General features: G+C 46.4%; 1 protein-coding gene across 4 annotated transcripts in view; it reads right to left on the bottom strand.

The window, feature by feature from the left end:
• The window catches only part of MYO3B (myosin IIIB), a 625,340-nt gene that overhangs the window by 201,040 nt on the left and 405,939 nt on the right, over positions 1-18,361 (bottom strand). For all 4 annotated transcript variants that reach the window (XM_063933501.1, XM_063933502.1, XM_063933503.1 and 1 more), the window contains exon 19: positions 14,068-14,179. In XM_063933501.1, the coding sequence (XP_063789571.1) occupies positions 14,068-14,179 (112 nt within the window). The remainder of the gene's footprint in view (positions 1-14,067; positions 14,180-18,361) is intronic.

The raw sequence follows: 18,361 nt of genomic DNA on the forward strand, positions 1-18,361 counted from the left end.
TTAATACATCTGCCCCACTGCCTGCTTTCAACCATGGCAGAGGCAGGTTTTGGAGTAGCCTGGATCCAGGCAGTAATTTCATGTGTCCCGCACCTAGGCCCTCATTCCGAGTTGATCGCTCGCTAGCTGCTTTTAGAAGCAATGCAAATGCTAAGCCGCCGCTCTCTGGGAGTGTATCTTAGCTTAGCAGAAGTGCGACCGAAAGGTTCGCAGAACTGCTCCAAAATATTTTCATGCAGTTTCTGAGTAGCTGCAGACCTACTCCTACCTTGCGATCACTGCAGACTATTTAGTTCCTGTTTTGACGTCACATACACGCCCTGCGTCCGGCCAGCCACTCCCCCGTTTTCCCAGGCACGCCTGCGTTTTCATTTGACACGCCTGCGTTTTTTAGCACACTCCCGGAAAATGGTGAGTTACCTCCCTGAAATGCCCCATTCATGTCAATCACTCAACGATCAGCAGAGCGACTGAAAAGAGTCACTCAACCTTGTGTGAAACTGCATAGTTTGTTGTGAAAGTATGCCGCGCGTGCGCACTGCGGCCCATACGCATGCACAGAAATGCAGATTTTTAGCCTGATCGCTGCGCTGCGAACAACGGCAACTAGCGATCAACTCAGAATGACCCCCCTAATTCAGATCTGATCGCAGCAGCAAATTGCATACCTCCCAACATGACCCTCTCCAGGAGCCGGAGGGACAGAATACTCTGCTACTGGACTTCCCTCTTAATTTATGATTGCCCTCACCTGTGCTAAAACACCTTTCTTATCCATTAACCTGTTCAACACAGGTGCCGGCAATCATAAATTAAGAGAAAAGTCCAGCAGCAGAGCGTTTTGTCCCTCCTGGAGAGGGTCATGTTGGGAGGTGTGAAATTTGTTAGCTATTGGGCAAAACCATGTGCACTGCAGGGGGGGGGGCAGGTATAAAATTTGCAAAGAGAGTTAGATTTGGGTGGGTTATATTGTTTCTGTGCAGAGTAAATACTGGCTGCTTTATTTTTACACTGCAATTTAGATTTCAGTTTGAACACACCCCACCCAAATCTAACTCTCTCTGCACATGTTATATCTGCCCCCCCTGCAGTGCACATGGTTTTGCCCATTAGCTGACAAATTTGCTGCTGCGATCAGATCTGAATTAGGCTCTTTGTCACCTTACTGTTACTTGTGTTGGCATGCATCTTCTGAGGCATTCTGCAAATTATAGCACATTCAAATGTGACTTACGAAGCGACCATGCGAAAGGCACAAAATGGACACAAATCGCACACGCCACAATGCGACTAAATACACGCCTGGTAGTAAATGTGCGATTTTTGTTCCTACGATTAGGGGCGATTATGGTTGATTTCTTAGTAAATTTCCCTGGGTTTGTCTTTTTAGTTGTATAAGTATTAAACTCTTTAGCCATTTTAAGCTCAATGTTGTATAGGCTTTGATCTAAATGAACGTAAAACAAAGACTTTACTTGCTTTTTAAACAGTAAATGGAGAATTATATTATTACACTACATGGCTGTGGTGAATTAAAACTGCAGTTATTCAATAATAAAATCAATGTGACTGAAGAAACAGATGTCTCAGAGTAGTATTGCCAAGAAAGCAGTTTATGGACAGTGACACTTTTAGACTAAACTGTAGGCATCTGTACGGGTGACTGTGATCAAGAGAAGTGTTTATATGTTTGTTCCAACTCACAGACAACTGATAAACAAACAAACAAACAAACAAACAAACAAACAAACAAACAAACAGACAGACAGAGCACTGGAAATAGCTTTTATTGCAACAGTCCCTTTTAGATCATCAGGCTTTGTGAGAAATAAACCTTTTGGGAAACCGTGTGCATCATTACAACATGATCCACTGATTCATCACCTCTAGATCTGTAACTCAGATTCTTCTGAAAGCTGATATATGATCTGTTGCTAGGGGTTACAGCTAATTAGTGATGTGCACCGGAAATTTTTCGGGTTTTGTGTTTTGGGTTCGGTTCCGCGGCCGTGTTTTGGATTCGGACGCGTTTTGGCAAAACCTCACCGAAAATTTTTTGTCGGATTCGGGTGTGTTTTGGATTCGGGTGTTTTTTTCAAAAAACCCTCAAAAACAGCTTAAATCATAGAATTTGGGGGTCATTTTGATCCCATAGTATTATTAACCTCAATAACCATAATTTCCACTCATTTTCAGTCTATTCTGAACACCTCACACCTCACAATATTATTTTTAGTCCTAAAATTTGCACCAAGGTCGCTGGATGGCTAAGCTAAGCGACCCAAGTGGCCGACACAAACACCTGGCCCATCTAGGAGTGGCACTGCAGTGTCAGGCAGGATGGCACTTCCAAAAAATTGTCCCCAAACAGCACATGATTCAAAGAAAAAAAAGAGGCGCACCAAGGTCGCTGTGTGACTAAGCTAAGCGACCCAAGTGGCCGACACAAACACCTGGCCCATCTAGGAGTGGCACTGCAGTGTCAATCAAGACAGGATGGCCCTTCCAAAAAATACTCCCCAAACAGCACATGATGCAAAGAAAAAAAGAGGCGCACCAAGGTCGATGAAAGAATGAAAGGTCAATGAAAGAAAAAAGAGGTGCAAGATGGAATTGTCCTTGGGCCCTCCCACCCACCCTTATGTTGTATAAACAGGACATGCACAATTTAACGAACCCATCATTTCAGCGACAGGGTCTGCCACACGACTGTGACTGAAATGACTGGTTGGTTTGGGCCCCCACCAAAAAAGAAGCAATCAATCTCTCCTTGCACAATCTGGCTCTACAGAGGCAAGATGTCCACCTCATCATCATCCTCCGATTCCTCACCCCTTTCACTGTGTACATCCCCCTCCTCACAGATTATTAATTTGTCCCCACTGGAATCCACCATCTCAGGTCCCCGTGTACTTTCTGGAGGCAATTGCTGCTGGTGAATGTCTCCACGGAGGAATTGATTATAATTAATTTTAATGAACATCATCTTCTCCACATTTTCTGGAAGTAACCTCGTACGCCGATTGCTGACAAGGTGAGCGGCTGCACTAAACACTCTTTCGGAGTACACACTGGAGGGAGGGCAACTTAGGTAGAATAAAGCCAGTTTCTGCAAGGGCCTCCAAATTGCCTCTTTTTCCTGCCAGTATACGTACGGACTGTCTGACGTGCCTACTTGGATGCGGTCACTCATATAATCCTCCACCATTCTTTCAATGGTGAGAGAATCATATGCAGTGACAGTAGACGACATGTCAGTAATCGTTGCCAGGTCCTTCAGTCCGGACCAGATGTCAGCACTCGCTCCAGACTGCCCTGCATCACCGCCAGCGGGTGGGCTCGGAATTCTTAGCCTTTTCCTCGCACCCCCAGTTGCGGGAGAATGTGAAGGAGGAGATGGTGACGGGTCACGTTCCGCTTGACTTGACAATTTTCTCACCAGCAGGTCTTTGAACCTCTGCAGACTTGTGTCTGCCGGAAAGAGAGATACAACGTAGGTTTTAAATCTAGGATCGAGCACGGTGGCCAAAATGTAGTGCTCTGATTTCAACAGATTGACCACCCGTGAATCCTGGTTAAGCGAATTAAGGGCTCCATCCACAAGTCCCACATGCCTAGCGGAATCGCTCTGTTTTAGCTCCTCCTTCAATGTCTCCAGCTTCTTCTGCAAAAGCCTGATGAGGGGAATGACCTGACTCAGGCTGGCAGTGTCTGAACTGACTTCACGTGTGGCAAGTTCAAAGGGTTGCAGAACCTTGCACAACGTTGAAATCATTCTCCACTGCGCTTGAGTCAGGTGCATTCCACCTCCTTTGCCTATATCGTGGCCAGATGTATAGGCTTGAATGGCCTTTTGCTGCTCCTCCATCCTCTGAAGCATATAGAGGGTTGAATTCCACCTCGTTACCACCTCTTGCTTCAGATGATGGCAGGGCAGGTTCAGGAATGTTTGGTGGTGCTCCAGTCTTCGGTACGCGGTGCCTGAACGCCGAAAGTGGCCCGCGATTCTTCGGGCCACCGACAGCATCTCTTGCACGCCCCTGTCGTGTTTTAAATAATTCTGCACCACCAAATTCAAGGTATGTGCAAAACATGGGACGTGATGGAATTTGCCCAGATGTAATGCACGCATAATATTGCTGGCGTTGTCCGATGTCACAAATCCCCAGGAGAGTCCAATTGGGGTAAGCCATTCTGCGATGATCTTCCTCAGTTGCCGTAAGAGGTTTTCAGCTGTGTGGCTATTCTGGAAAGCGGTGATACAAAGCGTAGCCTGCCTAGGAACGAGTTGGCGTTTGCGAGATGCTGCTACTGGTGCCGCCGCTGCTGTTCTTGCTGCGGGAGGCAATACATCTACCCAGTGGGCTGTCACAGTCATATAGTCCTGAGTCTGCCCTGCTCCACTTGTCCACATGTCCGTGGTTAAGTGGACATTGGGTACAACTGCATTTTTTAGGACACTGGTGAGTCTTTTTCTGAGGTCTGTGTACATTTTCGGTATCGCCTGCCTAGAGAAATTGAACCTAGATGGTATTTGGTACCGGGGACACAGTACCTCAATCAAGTCTCTAGTTAGCTCTGAATTAACGATGGATACCAGAACCACGTTTCTCACCGCCTCAGTTATCCGCTTTGCAGCAGGATGACTGCTGTGATATTTCATCTTCCTCACAAAGGACTGTTGGACAGTCAATTGCTTACTGGAAGTAGTACAAGTGGTCTTCCGACTTCCCCTCTGGGATGACGATCGACTCCCAGCAGCAACAACAGCAGCGCCAGCAGCAGTAGGCGTTACACTCAAGGATGCATCGGAGGAATCCCAGGCAGGAGAGGACTCGTCAGACTTGCCAGTGACATGGCCTGCAGGACTACTGGCTTTCCTGGGTAAGGAGGAAATTGACACTGAGGGAGTTGGTGGTGTGGTTTGCAGGAGCTTGGTTACAAGAGGAAGGGATTTAGTAGTCAGTGGACTGCTTCCGCTGTCACCCAAAGTTTTTGAACTTGTCACTGACTTATGATGAATGCGCTGCAGGTGACGTATAAGGGAGGATGTTCCGAGGTGGTTAACGTCCTTACCCCTACTTATTACAGCTTGACAAAGGCAACACACGGCTTGACACCTGTTGTCCGCATTTGTGTTGAAATAATTCCACACCGAAGAGCTGATTTTTTTAGTATTTTGACCAGGCATGTCAATGGCCATATTCCTCCCACGGACAACAGGTGTCTCCCCGGGTGCCTGACTTAAACAAACCACCTCACCATCAGAATCCTCCTTGTCAATTTCCTCCCCAGCGCCAGCAACACCCATATCCTCATCCTGGTGTACTTCAACAGTGACATATTCAATTTGACTATCAGGAACTGGACTGCGGGTGCTCCTTCCAGCACTTGCAGGGGGCGTGCAAATGGTGGAAGGCGCAAGCTCTTCCCGTCCAGTGTTGGGAAGGTCAGGCATCGCAACCGACACAATTGGACTCTCCTTGGGGATTTGTGATTTTGAAGAACGCACAGTTCTTTGCTGTGCTTTTGCCAGCTTAAGTCTTTTCTTTTTTCTAGCGAGAGGATGAGTGCTTCCATCCTCATTTGAAGCTGAACCACTAGCCATGAACATAGGCCAGGGCCTCAGCCGTTCCTTGCCACTCCGTGTCGTAAATGGCATATTGGCAAGTTTACGCTTCTCCTCAGACGCTTTTAATTTTGATTTTTGGGTCATTTTACTGAACTTTTGTGTTTTGGATTTTACATGCTCTCTACTATGACATTGGGCATCGGCCTTGGCAGACGACGTTGATGGCATTTCATCGTTTCGGCCATGACTAGTGGCAGCAGCTTCAGCACGAGGTGGAAGTGGATCTTGATCTTTCCCTTTAACCTCCACATTTTTGTTCTCCATTTTTTAATGTGTGGAATTATATGCCAGTATCAATAGCAATGGCCTACTACTATATTTACTGCGCACAACTAAAATGCACCACAGGTATAGAATGTAGATGGATAGTATACTTAATGGATGACGAGTGACGACACAGAGGTAGGTACACAGCAGTGGCCTACCGTACTGCTATATACAGTATACTGGACCTGGTGGACACTGTCAGCAAACTGCTAAACTAGTCTAAAAAAAAGGCACCACAGGTATACAATGTAGATGGATGGATAGTATACTTAATGGATGACGAGTGATGACACAGAGGTAGGTACACAGCAGTGGCCTACCGTACTGCTATATACAGTATACTGGACCTGGTGGACACTGTCAGCAAACTGCTAAACTAGTCTAAAAAAAAGGCACCACAGGTATACAATGTAGATGGATGGATAGTATACTTAATGGATGACGAGTGACGACACAGAGGTATAGGTACACAGCAATGGCCTACCGTACTGCTATATACAGTATACTGGACCTGGTGGACACTGTCAGCAAACTGCTAAACTAGTCTAAAAAAAAGGCACCACAGGTATAGAATGTAGATGGATGGATAGTATACTTAATGGATGACGAGTGACGACACAGAGGTAGGTACACAGCAGTGGCCTACCGTACTGCTATATACAGTATACTGGACCTGGTGGACACTGTCAGCAAACTGCTAAACTAGCCTAAAAAAAAGGCACCACAGGTATACAATGTAGATGGATGGATAGTATACTTAATGGATGACGAGTGACGACACAGAGGTAGGTACACAGCAGTGACCTACCGTACTGCTATATACAGTATACTGGACCTGGTGGACACTGTCAGCAAACTGCTAAACTAGTCTAAAAAAAGGCACCACAGGTATACAATGTAGATGGATGGATAGTATACTTAATGGATGATGAGTGACGACACAGAGGTAGGTACAGCAGTGGCCTACCGTACTGCTATATACAGTATACTGGACCTGGTGGACACTGTCAGCAAACTGCTAAACTAAAATGCACCACAGGTATAGGAATGTAGATGGATAGTATACTTAATGGATGACGACACAGAGGTAGGTAGCAGTGCACTCTGCACTGTACTCCTCCTATATAATATTAATTATACTGGTGGTCCCCAGTCCCCACAATAAAGCAGCACACTGTGAGCACAGATATGGAGTGTTTTTCAGGCAGACAAACGTATAGTGGTGGTCACTGTCAGCAAAACTCTGCACTGTACTCCTGCTATAGCTGCTCCCCAGTCCCCACAATTAAGCAGTGTGAGCACTCAGCACAGATATATCATGCAGCACACTGAGCACAGATATGGTATGGAGCGTTTTTTTCAGGCAGAGAACGGATAAAAACTAAACTCTGCACTGTACTCCTCCTAACAGATGCTCCCCAATCCTCCCCACAATTATAGTAATAAACAAGCAATCAAATCAACTGTCTTCTACTAAACGGAGAGGACGCCAGCCACGTCCTCTCTAGAGATGAGCGGGTTCGGTTTCTTTGAATCCGAACCCGCACGAACTTCACTTTTTTTTTCACGGGTCCGAGCGACTCGGATCTTCCCGCCTTGCTCGGTTAACCCGAGCGCGCCCGAACGTCATCATGACGCTGTCGGATTCTCGCGAGGCTCGGATTCTATCGCGAGACTCGGATTCTATATAAGGAGCCGCGCGTCGCCGCCATTTTCACACGTGCATTGAGATTGATAGGGAGAGGACGTGGCTGGCGTCCTCTCCATTTAGATTAGATTTAGAAGAGAGAGAGAGAGAGAGATTGCTGTGATACTGTAGATTAGAAGAGAGTGCAGAGTGCAGACAGAGTTTAGTGACTGACGACCACAGTGACCAGTGACCACCAGAGACAGTGCAGTTGTTTGTTTTATTTAATATATCCGTTCTCTGCCTGAAAAAACGATACACAGTCACACAGTGACTCAGTCTGTGTGCACTGCTCAGCCCAGTGTGCTGCACATCAATGTATTGTATATAAAGCTTATAATTGTGGGGGAGACTGGGGAGCACTGCAGGTTGTTATAGCAGGAGCCAGGAGTACATGATAAATAATATTATATTAAAATTAAACAGTGCACACTTTTGCTGCAGGAGTGCCACTGCCAGTGTGACTAGTGGTGACCAGTGCCTGACCACCAGTATATTAGTAGTATTGTATACTATCTCTTTATCAACCAGTCTATATTAGCAGCAGACACAGTACAGTGCGGTAGTTCACGGCTGTGGCTACCTCTGTGTCGGCACTCGGCAGGCAGTCCGTCCATCCATAATTGTATTATATACCACCTAACCGTGGTTTTTTTTTTCTTTCTTTATACCGTCGTCATAGTCATACTAGTTGTTACGAGTATACTACTATCTCTTTATCAACCAGTGTACAGTGCGGTAGTTCACGGCTGTGGCTACCTCTGTGTCGGAACTCGGCAGGCAGTCCGTCCATCCATAATTGTATTATAATATATACCACCTAACCGTGGTTTTTTTTTCGTTCTTTATACCGTCGTCATACTAGTTGTTACGAGTATACTACTATCTCTTTATCAACCAGTGTACAGTGCGGTAGTTCACGGCTGTGGCTACCTCTGTGTCGGAACTCGGCAGGCAGTCCGTCCATCCATAATTGTATTATAATATATACCACCTAACCGTGGTTTTTTTTTCGTTCTTTATACCGTCGTCATACTAGTTGTTACGAGTATACTACTATCTCTTTATCAACCAGTGTACAGTGCGGTAGTTCACGGCTGTGGCTACCTCTGTGTCGGCACTCGGCAGGCAGTCCGTCCAACCATAATTGTATTATATACCACCTAACCGTGGTTTTTTTTTCATTCTTTATACCGTCGTCATACTAGTTGTTACGAGTATACTACTATCTCTTTATCAACCAGTGTACAGTGCGGTAGTTCACGGCTGTGGCTACCTCTGTGTCGGCACTCGGCAGGCAGTCCGTCCAACCATAATTGTATTATATACCACCTAACCGTGGTTTTTTTTTCATTCTTTATACCGTCGTCATACTAGTTGTTACGAGTATACTACTATCTCTTTATCAACCAGTGTACAGTGCGGTAGTTCACGGCTGTGGCTACCTCTGTGTCGGCACTCGGCAGCCCGTCCATAATTGTATATACCAGTGACCTAACCGTGGTTTTTTTTTCTTTCTTTATACATACATACTAGTTACGAGTATACTATCTCTTTATCAACCAGTCTATATATTAGCAGCAGACACAGTACAGTGCGGTAGTTCACGGCTGTGGCTACCTCTGTGTCGGCACTCGGCAGCCCGTCCATAATTGTATATACCACCTAACCGTGGTTTTTTTTTCTTTCTTTATACATACATACTAGTTACGAGTATACTATCTCTTTATCAACCAGTCTATATATTAGCAGCAGACACAGTACAGTGCGGTAGTTCACGGCTGTGGCTACCTCTGTGTCGGCACTCCGCAGCCCGTCCATAATTGTATATACCAGTGACCTAACCGTGGTTTTTTTTTCTTTCTTTATACATACATACTAGTTACGAGTATACTATCTCTTTATCAACCAGTCTATATATTAGCAGCAGACACAGTACAGTGCGGTAGTTCACGGCTGTGGCTACCTCTGTGTCGGCACTCGGCAGCCCGTCCATAATTGTATATACCAGTGACCTAACCGTGGTTTTTTTTTCTTTCTTTATACATACATACTAGTTACGAGTATACTATCTCTTTATCAACCAGTCTATATATTAGCAGCAGACACAGTACAGTGCGGTAGTTCACGGCTGTGGCTACCTCTGTGTCGGCACTCGGCAGCCCGTCCATAATTGTATATACCAGTGACCTAACCGTGGTTTTTTTTTCTTTCTTTATACATACATACTAGTTACGAGTATACTATCTCTTTATCAACCAGTCTATATATTAGCAGCAGACACAGTACAGTGCGGTAGTTCACGGCTGTGGCTACCTCTGTGTCGGCACTCGGCAGCCCGTCCATAATTGTATATACCAGTGACCTAACCGTGGTTTTTTTTTCTTTCTTTATACATACATACTAGTTACGAGTATACTATCTCTTTATCAACCAGTCTATATATTAGCAGCAGACACAGTACAGTGCGGTAGTTCACGGCTGTGGCTACCTCTGTGTCGGCACTCGGCAGCCCGTCCATAATTGTATATACCAGTGACCTAACCGTGGTTTTTTTTTCTTTCTTTATACATACATACTAGTTACGAGTATACTATCTCTTTATCAACCAGTCTATATATTAGCAGCAGACACAGTACAGTGCGGTAGTTCACGGCTGTGGCTACCTCTGTGTCGGCACTCGGCAGCCCGTCCATAATTGTATACTAGTATCCAATCCATCCATCTCCATTGTTTACCTGAGGTGCCTTTTAGTTGTGCCTATTAAAATATGGAGAACAAAAATGTTGAGGTTCCAAAATTAGGGAAAGATCAAGATCCACTTCCACCTCGTGCTGAAGCTGCTGCCACTAGTCATGGCCGAGACGATGAAATGCCAGCAACGTCGTCTGCCAAGGCCGATGCCCAATGTCATAGTACAGAGCATGTCAAATCCAAAACACCAAATATCAGTAAAAAGCCTCTTTTTTTCTTTGCGTCATGTGCTGTTTGGGGAGGGTTTTTTGGAAGGGACATCCTGCGTGACACTGCAGTGCCACTCCTAGATGGGCCCGGTGTTTGTGTCGGCCACTAGGGTCGCTAATCTTACTCACACAGCTACCTCATTGCGCCTCTTTTTTTCTTTGCGTCATGTGCTGTTTGGGGAGGGTTTTTTGGAAGGGCCATCCTGCGTGACACTGCAGTGCCACTCCTAGATGGGCCCGGTGTTTGTGTCGGCCACTAGGGTCGCTAATCTTACTCACACAGCTACCTCATTGCGCCTCTTTTTTTCTTTGCGTCATGTGCTGTTTGGGGAGGGTTTTTTGGAAGGGACATCCTGCGTGACACTGCAGTGCCACTCCTAGATGGGCCCGGTGTTTGTGTCGGCCACTAGGGTCGCTAATCTTACTCACACAGCTACCTCATTGCGCCTCTTTTTTTCTTTGCGTCATGTGCTGTTTGGGGAGGGTTTTTTGGAAGGGCCATCCTGCGTGACACTGCAGTGCCACTCCTAGATGGGCCCGGTGTTTGTGTCGGCCACTAGGGTCGCTAATCTTACTCACACAGCTACCTCATTGCGCCTCTTTTTTTCTTTGCGTCATGTGCTGTTTGGGGAGGGTTTTTTGGAAGGGACATCCTGCGTGACACTGCAGTGCCACTCCTAGATGGGCCCGGTGTTTGTGTCGGCCACTAGGGTCGCTTATCTTACTCACACAGCGACCTCGGTGCAAATTTTAGGACTAAAAATAATATTGTGAGGTGTGAGGTATTCAGAATAGACTGAAAATGAGTGTAAATTATGGTTTTTGAGGTTAATAATACTTTGGGATCAAAATGACCCCCAAATTCTATGATTTAAGCTGTTTTTTAGTGTTTTTTGAAAAAAACACCCGAATCCAAAACACACCCGAATCCGACAAAAAAAATTCGGTGAGGTTTTGCCAAAACGCGTTCGAACCCAAAACACGGCCGCGGAACCGAACCCAAAACCAAAACACAAAACCCGAAAAATTTCAGGCGCTCATCTCTAGTCCTCTCCCTATCATCTTCAATGCACGTGTGAAAATGGCGGCGACGCGCGGCTGCTTATAGAATCCGAATCTCGCGAGAATCCGACAGCGGGATGATGACGTTCGGGCGCGCTCGGGTTAACCGAGCCATACGGGAGAATCCGAGTATGGCTCGGACCGTGTAAAAAAGGTAAAGCTCGGGGGGGTTCGGTTTCTCAGAAACCGAACCCGCTCATCACTACAGCTAATCAGCGCCCACCCCCAAAGCATCTCCCTAGTCATGATTGTATTGTAAATAGGTTAGGCCTGCCTATGACTAGTGGTACAAGTGTATTTATTCAGGGCTGCCTGCTTCCTGGCCACTCTGTTTTATAACCTATAACCCCTAGCTGCCAGTAAGCAGAGAAGCGCTAACAGAAAATGTCTGTCCCCATAGCAGGCTACCAAAAGATGGCTGCCATTGACAAGTGGGGGGCCAGATTTCCTTTCCCAGCAACTCAAGGTACTGAAGAGGGGGGGAGGGGGGGTGAGAAGGGGCAGGGCTTATCGGGAGAGTCTGTGTCAGGACTCCTTGTGCCCCTGCCTTTCTCAGATTGATTGCTGCTGCCTTGTGAGAGGGACATTCATCATGCTGGGTCCTCTAGCTCTGAGCAGCTCATTGTCAGAAGGCAAGATTCAGCACTTGGCATACCATAGTAATGGGCAGCTCTGGGCCCACCCAGAGCCATATGGAGGGCGATGCGGCTGGCGCAGCTGCACAGACCCTGGGAGCAGGCCCGGTCACTGCCGCAATCTCTATTTGCTGGGTGCACATGCGAGGTATGTTAGTAGCACTCCAGAGCTCTGCCTCTCACACTGTGTATAGGGGGGAACGTCATGCCATCTCTCTCACAGTGGGCAAAGATGTGAATTAGAAATGTAGTCTTTAGGGGTTGGCAAATCAGATGCAGATGTAACGTAGTATGGGCAGATAATGTATGTATGGGCGTGTCAGCATGGGAGCGGAGGATCAAATCTAATTGAACACAAGTTACGCCAATGATCTACTTGATTATCGTTCTTAGAAATAATGATTTTTCCATTTGTTACATTACACATTTAAAACACATCCCCATTAGATGACCATACCTGCAGTGTTTTTGCCACATCCATTTTGCCGGTACTGTTCCCTGGTCGAAAAGCAGGGGCCACTTGATTATATTTGCCCCCCTAAAAGTTGCCAGCCATATGTATATGGCAGCAGGATGGCGGTCATTAGGTCGACATGAGTTAGGTCGACATACATTGGGTTGACCACGTTTGGACGACTTACATTAGGTCGACATGGTCATTAGGTCGACATGTACTAGGTCGACATGGAAAAAAGTCGACATGAGTCTTTCACAATGTTTTTCATTTTTTGATCTTTTTCATACTTAACGATTCACGTGGACTACAATTGGGAACGGTAACCTGTGCCGAGCGCAGCGGTAGCAGAGCGAGGCACCTTGCCCGAAGCATGGCGAGCAAAGCGAGCCATGCGAGGGGACACGGTGCACTAATTGGGGTTCCCCGTCACTTTTCAAAGAAAACGACACTATAAAAAGTTATTAAAAAAAACCCTCATGTCGACCTTTTTCGACCTAATGACCATGTCGACCTAGTGATCATGTCTACCTATTGCATGTCGACCAAACGTGGTCAACCCAATGTATGTCGACCTAACTCATGTCGACCTAATGAACCACACCCATGGCAGCATACTGTGTATCAAGATTATAGGACAGTGTGCGAGTGCTTAAGTACTTCAGTTAATTATTATTTCAGTTTGTCTGTAGTTGGAAATGATGCAGTCACTGGGGGTCATTCCAAGTTGATCGCTAGCTGAAAATGTTCGCTGCGATTAAGTAAAAAAACGGCACTTCTGCGCATGCGTATGTGGCGCAGTGCGCACGCACAACGTACTTTCACAACGGCTGATGTATTTTTCCACAAGGTCTAGCGAGGCTTTTCAGTCGCAATATCCGCCGCAGAGTGATTGACATGAAGTGGGCGTTTCTGGGTGTCAACTGACCATTTTCAGGGAGTGCTTGAAAAAACGCAGGCGTGCCAAGAAAAATGCAGGCGTGGCTGGCCGAACGCAGGGCGTGTTTGTGACGTCAAATCCGGAACTGAATGGTCTGAAGAGATCGCAAATGCTGAGTAGGTCTGGAGCTACTCTAAAACTTCACAATTTTTTTTTGTAGCCACTCTGCGATCCTTTCGTTCGCACTTCTGCTAAGCTAAATTACACTCCCAGTGGGCGGCGGCTTAACGTTTGCACAACTGCTAAAAACAGCGAGCGAACAACTCGGAATGACCCCCACTACCACAGACAGTCAGATAGTACGATCCGGCATACCAGTATATCGTATGAACTGATGAATACACATATAATAGGAATTCTGAGGTGCAAAAGTATTTGAGCTTTAGGTTAACTTCATACAAAGAACCTGAATAGTAAGTAGTATTACCTTAGTTCTCCCAAGTAACCACTTGTCAAGTTTAGCTTTGTCTAGTATTGCAGCACAGCTTTCTTTTGTTGCTGGTGGGTTTTCATGTGCTTTGAAGGCAAGATAATAATACCTATAAAAGAGAATAATATAGTTAACTTAGTAAAGCAAGATATTGGTTATGAACTGTTGTTTCTTATATTTGTGATTATTACTTATCTATGATCGCTGCTCACTGTTGATTTTTACAGGCCAGTTTTAGGAGTGTATTTACCAAAGGTTGATCTTCATCAATTTTAATCGATGTAAAACTGTTGAAAATTGTTCTCAATGAATGTTAGGTTCCAGGTACTGAAACACACATTTACTAACAGATGATTTTTGCTATTTATTTTTAAATGTTAGTAAATGTGTGTTTTAGCCTGGTAGGACAACATCAAATTAGATCAATTTCCATTGATATGATAGCAATAAAACTCGACATTTAGTAAATAAACTCCTTAGAGAGAGGAGAAGAGACTCTACTTTGGCTGTGTAGTTTTATTTCACATTTAAAAGTTCAAGATGTAAGTGATCAAATCTAAATCATTTAGGTTACATCCATTGTTTGACAGGTGCCTGGTTGTGTAACCCATAAAAGTAAGCTGGGATGTTGTAGTGTAGGATGTGCTCAGGCTCAACCAGTGTACACTGCCAGCATAGCACATGACGCGTTTTCCCTGCTTACAGTACCATACTGCAACCGCTGCACAGAGCACTGCAATCCTCAGGCTGCCAAGCAGGGATGTCTCAAGGCATATTCCAGTGGAGAGTCCGCACAAGGGCACCACCCCATAGTAGGCACAGTGCAGCTGCCAAAACCACACCCACCATGCTGCATCGCAATTTCCTGTAGCCTGGCCCGGGCAGTGTTGGGCTCTTACAGGTGTCTCAGATGCATCCCGGGCATGACCATACAGATGGTGATGTGTCGGCGTGACCTAACGTCATTGGCAGGACAGGCTGTGGTGATACCTCAGTGCTGAGGAGTTGAGGACTGAGGTGCTGAAAATTAATCGCTGTGGGTTTATGTTTTCCTGGCTGTGGGGGCAATATAATCTTCCAATCATTGATCATTGAGTTTTATTTTTTTCCTGTGATTACCAATATATGTGTTTTTTCCTGTTAGGGCCAATTTGTGGTTTTTTTTTTTCCTGTTGGGGCCAATGTGTGTGGGGTTTTCCTGTCAGAGCCAATGTGTGTGTGTTTGTTTTCCTTTCTGGACTACTGTGTGTGTTTGTTTGTTTTCCTGTCAGAGCCAACGTGTGTGGTTTTTTCCTGTCAGGGCCAATGTGTGTTTTTCCCCTGTCAGGGCCAATGTGTGTGTGTGTTTTTTCCTGTTGGGGCCAATGTGTGTTTTTGTTCCAGTTGGGGCCAATATATGTGGGATTTCTAACTGTCAGGGCCAATGTGTGTGTGATTTTTTTTTCCAGTTGGGGCCAATGTGTGTGGGGGTTTTCCTGTGGGATCCAAAGTGTATTTTTTAATTATTTTTTTTGTTAAGGACAATGTGTGTGTTTCTCCACTTGGTAATAGTAATGTATGTAGCAGTGGTTCCCAAATTTGATGATGGCATCCTAGAGTCTTGTCAATTTAAAAAAAAACAGCACCCTTAGGCAAAAAGTTTCCTTGCATGCCATTTATGTGCCTATCAGGCCCCCCCACATGTCCTTCAACCTCCTAACTGTATAATGCAAAACTGATTCCCTACATGCCCTCATAATGTTCATAGACCATTTACATGAGACCATCAAGTGTTAGACGTCCCAAGTAGTCCCTACTATTCCCAGGACCAGGCCTGTCCCCTTTCCTGCTCCTTTACTCATTAGCTCCCCTCTATTCTTCTACTTCTCTCATTCCCAGGTCCACCCAGTGGTGCCGAGAGAGGGGGAGAGGGTACAAAGTACTATCTATCTATCTATCTATCTATCTATCTATCTATCTATCTATCTATCTATCTATCCTGCACAATTGCCCGGGTGCCCTTAGTGGGATGACAGGTAGTATAAGCAGAAATACTGTGGCACTCTCGGGATTTACAGATGTAACAATATATTCTGGTGATGACCACTAATGTGCAAATCAACATTTCAGTTTATTCAACTGTAATCATGTTAAATCCTGTAAGTTCTGTGGTATTTCTGCATATACTATATGTGTGTGTGTGTGTGTGTGTGTGTGTGTGTGTGTGTGTGTGTGTGTGTGTGTGTGTGTGTGTGTGTATACAGTGATTGCACTTATACACTATAGCGCATCCTTTATCCCGAAATTACAATGGAGGATCTACTTTCACTAAATGATGGTGTGCCAGGCAGTGGCGGAACAAGCAAGCGGTGGGCCCAGGTGCAACAAAATGCTTTGCCCCCCCCCCCCCCCCCCATCCCATCCAAGTCCACCCCATGGGCAGTGCGCGCTGTAGGCGCGCGCAAAAATACATAGTGGCGTGGCTTCGTGGGGAAGGGGTGTGTCCACAAAATAATACCAATTCATAAAACGGTGCACAGTAGTCTCCATTCTTCAAATTACGCCGCACAGTAGCACCACTACACCAGGTAGAGACCCTTTTACTCCTTACAGCGAACAGATTCCCCTTTTTACACATAACGGCAGACAGCGTGCACTTTTTACACATAACGGCAGACAGCGTGCCCTCGTTACACATAGCGGCAGACAGCATACACTTTTTACACAATGGCAGACAGCGTGCCCTCGTTACACATAGCGGCAGACAGCGTGCCCTCGTTACACATAGCGGCAGACAGCGTGCACTTTTTACACATTACGGCAGACAGCGTCCCCATTTTACACATTACGGCAGACAGCGTCCCCATTTTACACATTACGGCAGACACCATACACTTTTACACATAACGGCAGATAGCGTGCCCTTTTTACACATTACGGCAGGCAGATTCTACCTTTTTACACATAGCGGCAGGCAGATTCCCCATTTTTATACATAGCGGCAGGCAGATTCCCCATTTTTATACATAGCGGCAGGCAGATTCCCCATTTTTACACATTGCGGCAGGCAGATTCCCCATGCAGGCAGATTCCCCATTTTTACATTGCGGCAGGCAGATTCCCCATTTTTATACATAGCGGCAGGCAGTCCCCCCTTTTTACACATTGCGGCAGGCAGTCCCAAGAAAGAAAGAAAGAAAGAAAGAAAGAAAGAAAGAAAGAAGAATTATACTTACCCTCTCTGTTGGCTCAGGCTCCTCGGTGCAGCTTCCCGGGCAGTAGAGAGGAAGGAGGAGGGAGGTGAAGGAGGGAGCCGCAGCAGCGCTGTGTTACTGGTGGAGGCGCTGCTGCTGCTGCCCCTCTGCTTCCCTATAGGCTGTTCTCAGAGACAGCCTATAGTGAAGCAGAGGAGCAGCAGCAGCAGCGCCTCCACCAGTAACAAAGCGCTGCTGCGGCTCTCTCCTTCACTGAGACTGTGACCTGTTTGTATATGAGGGAGGGAGGGACGGACCCTCCTCCCTCCTTCGCGTGCGGGTGGCCAGCAGAATCGTTCCTTATGACGGGCGGGTCACGGGAGCGCTGGTGTGCGGCTGCGGCATGACATACAATGAGTCATTGTGACTCATTCATGTAATGCCGGCCGGAGGCTGTGGGCCCTTGAGTGCGGCGGGGCCCCAGTGCAATGCACTGCCTGCCCCGCCAGTAGTTCCGCCCCTGGTGCCAGGGAATGCGCTCTGCAACCATTGCAGCTTTTATGTGACAGACCCTAATAGTGAACACTTTTGTCCCAACTGCTGGGAGGTATGTCATGCTCCTGTGAGTGGGTACTTCTTGTGTGCTAGACATGCCCCCAAAGTGGAGCAGCCATGCAACTAACATGTTGTGGCCACACCCCCTGCAGGTGGGCCCCCCGGAAGTTACTGTACTGGGGCCCAGGATTTCTCTTGGTGGCTCTGGGCCCACTCCCCCCCCCCCCCCCCACACACACACCTTTCCCTCTATACTTCTACTCAAAGCTGGTGCGCATGCAGAGACCAGAGCAGAGAGACTGAGAGATCCTCCCTAAAGGTAGATGCCTGTGGAGGGGATATTCTAACGTTATCAGTAGGGGAAGATAATTAGTGCAGTGGTGTAGTATGGGCGGTAGCGCGGTGATGTAGTATGTTATTGAGGTAGCACAGCGATGTAGTGTGTGGAGATATCGGCGTAGCGTGGTGATGCAGTGTGGAGAGGTTGTGCAATGTTTTAGTGTCGGTAGGGTAGTGCAGTGGCATAGTACAGGAATGTAGTGTAGGAAGGTAGCAGAGTGATG

The sequence above is a fragment of the Pseudophryne corroboree genome, chromosome 7 (genome assembly GCF_028390025.1).
Source record: "Pseudophryne corroboree isolate aPseCor3 chromosome 7, aPseCor3.hap2, whole genome shotgun sequence".
Classification (NCBI taxonomy): Eukaryota; Metazoa; Chordata; class Amphibia; order Anura; family Myobatrachidae; genus Pseudophryne; species Pseudophryne corroboree.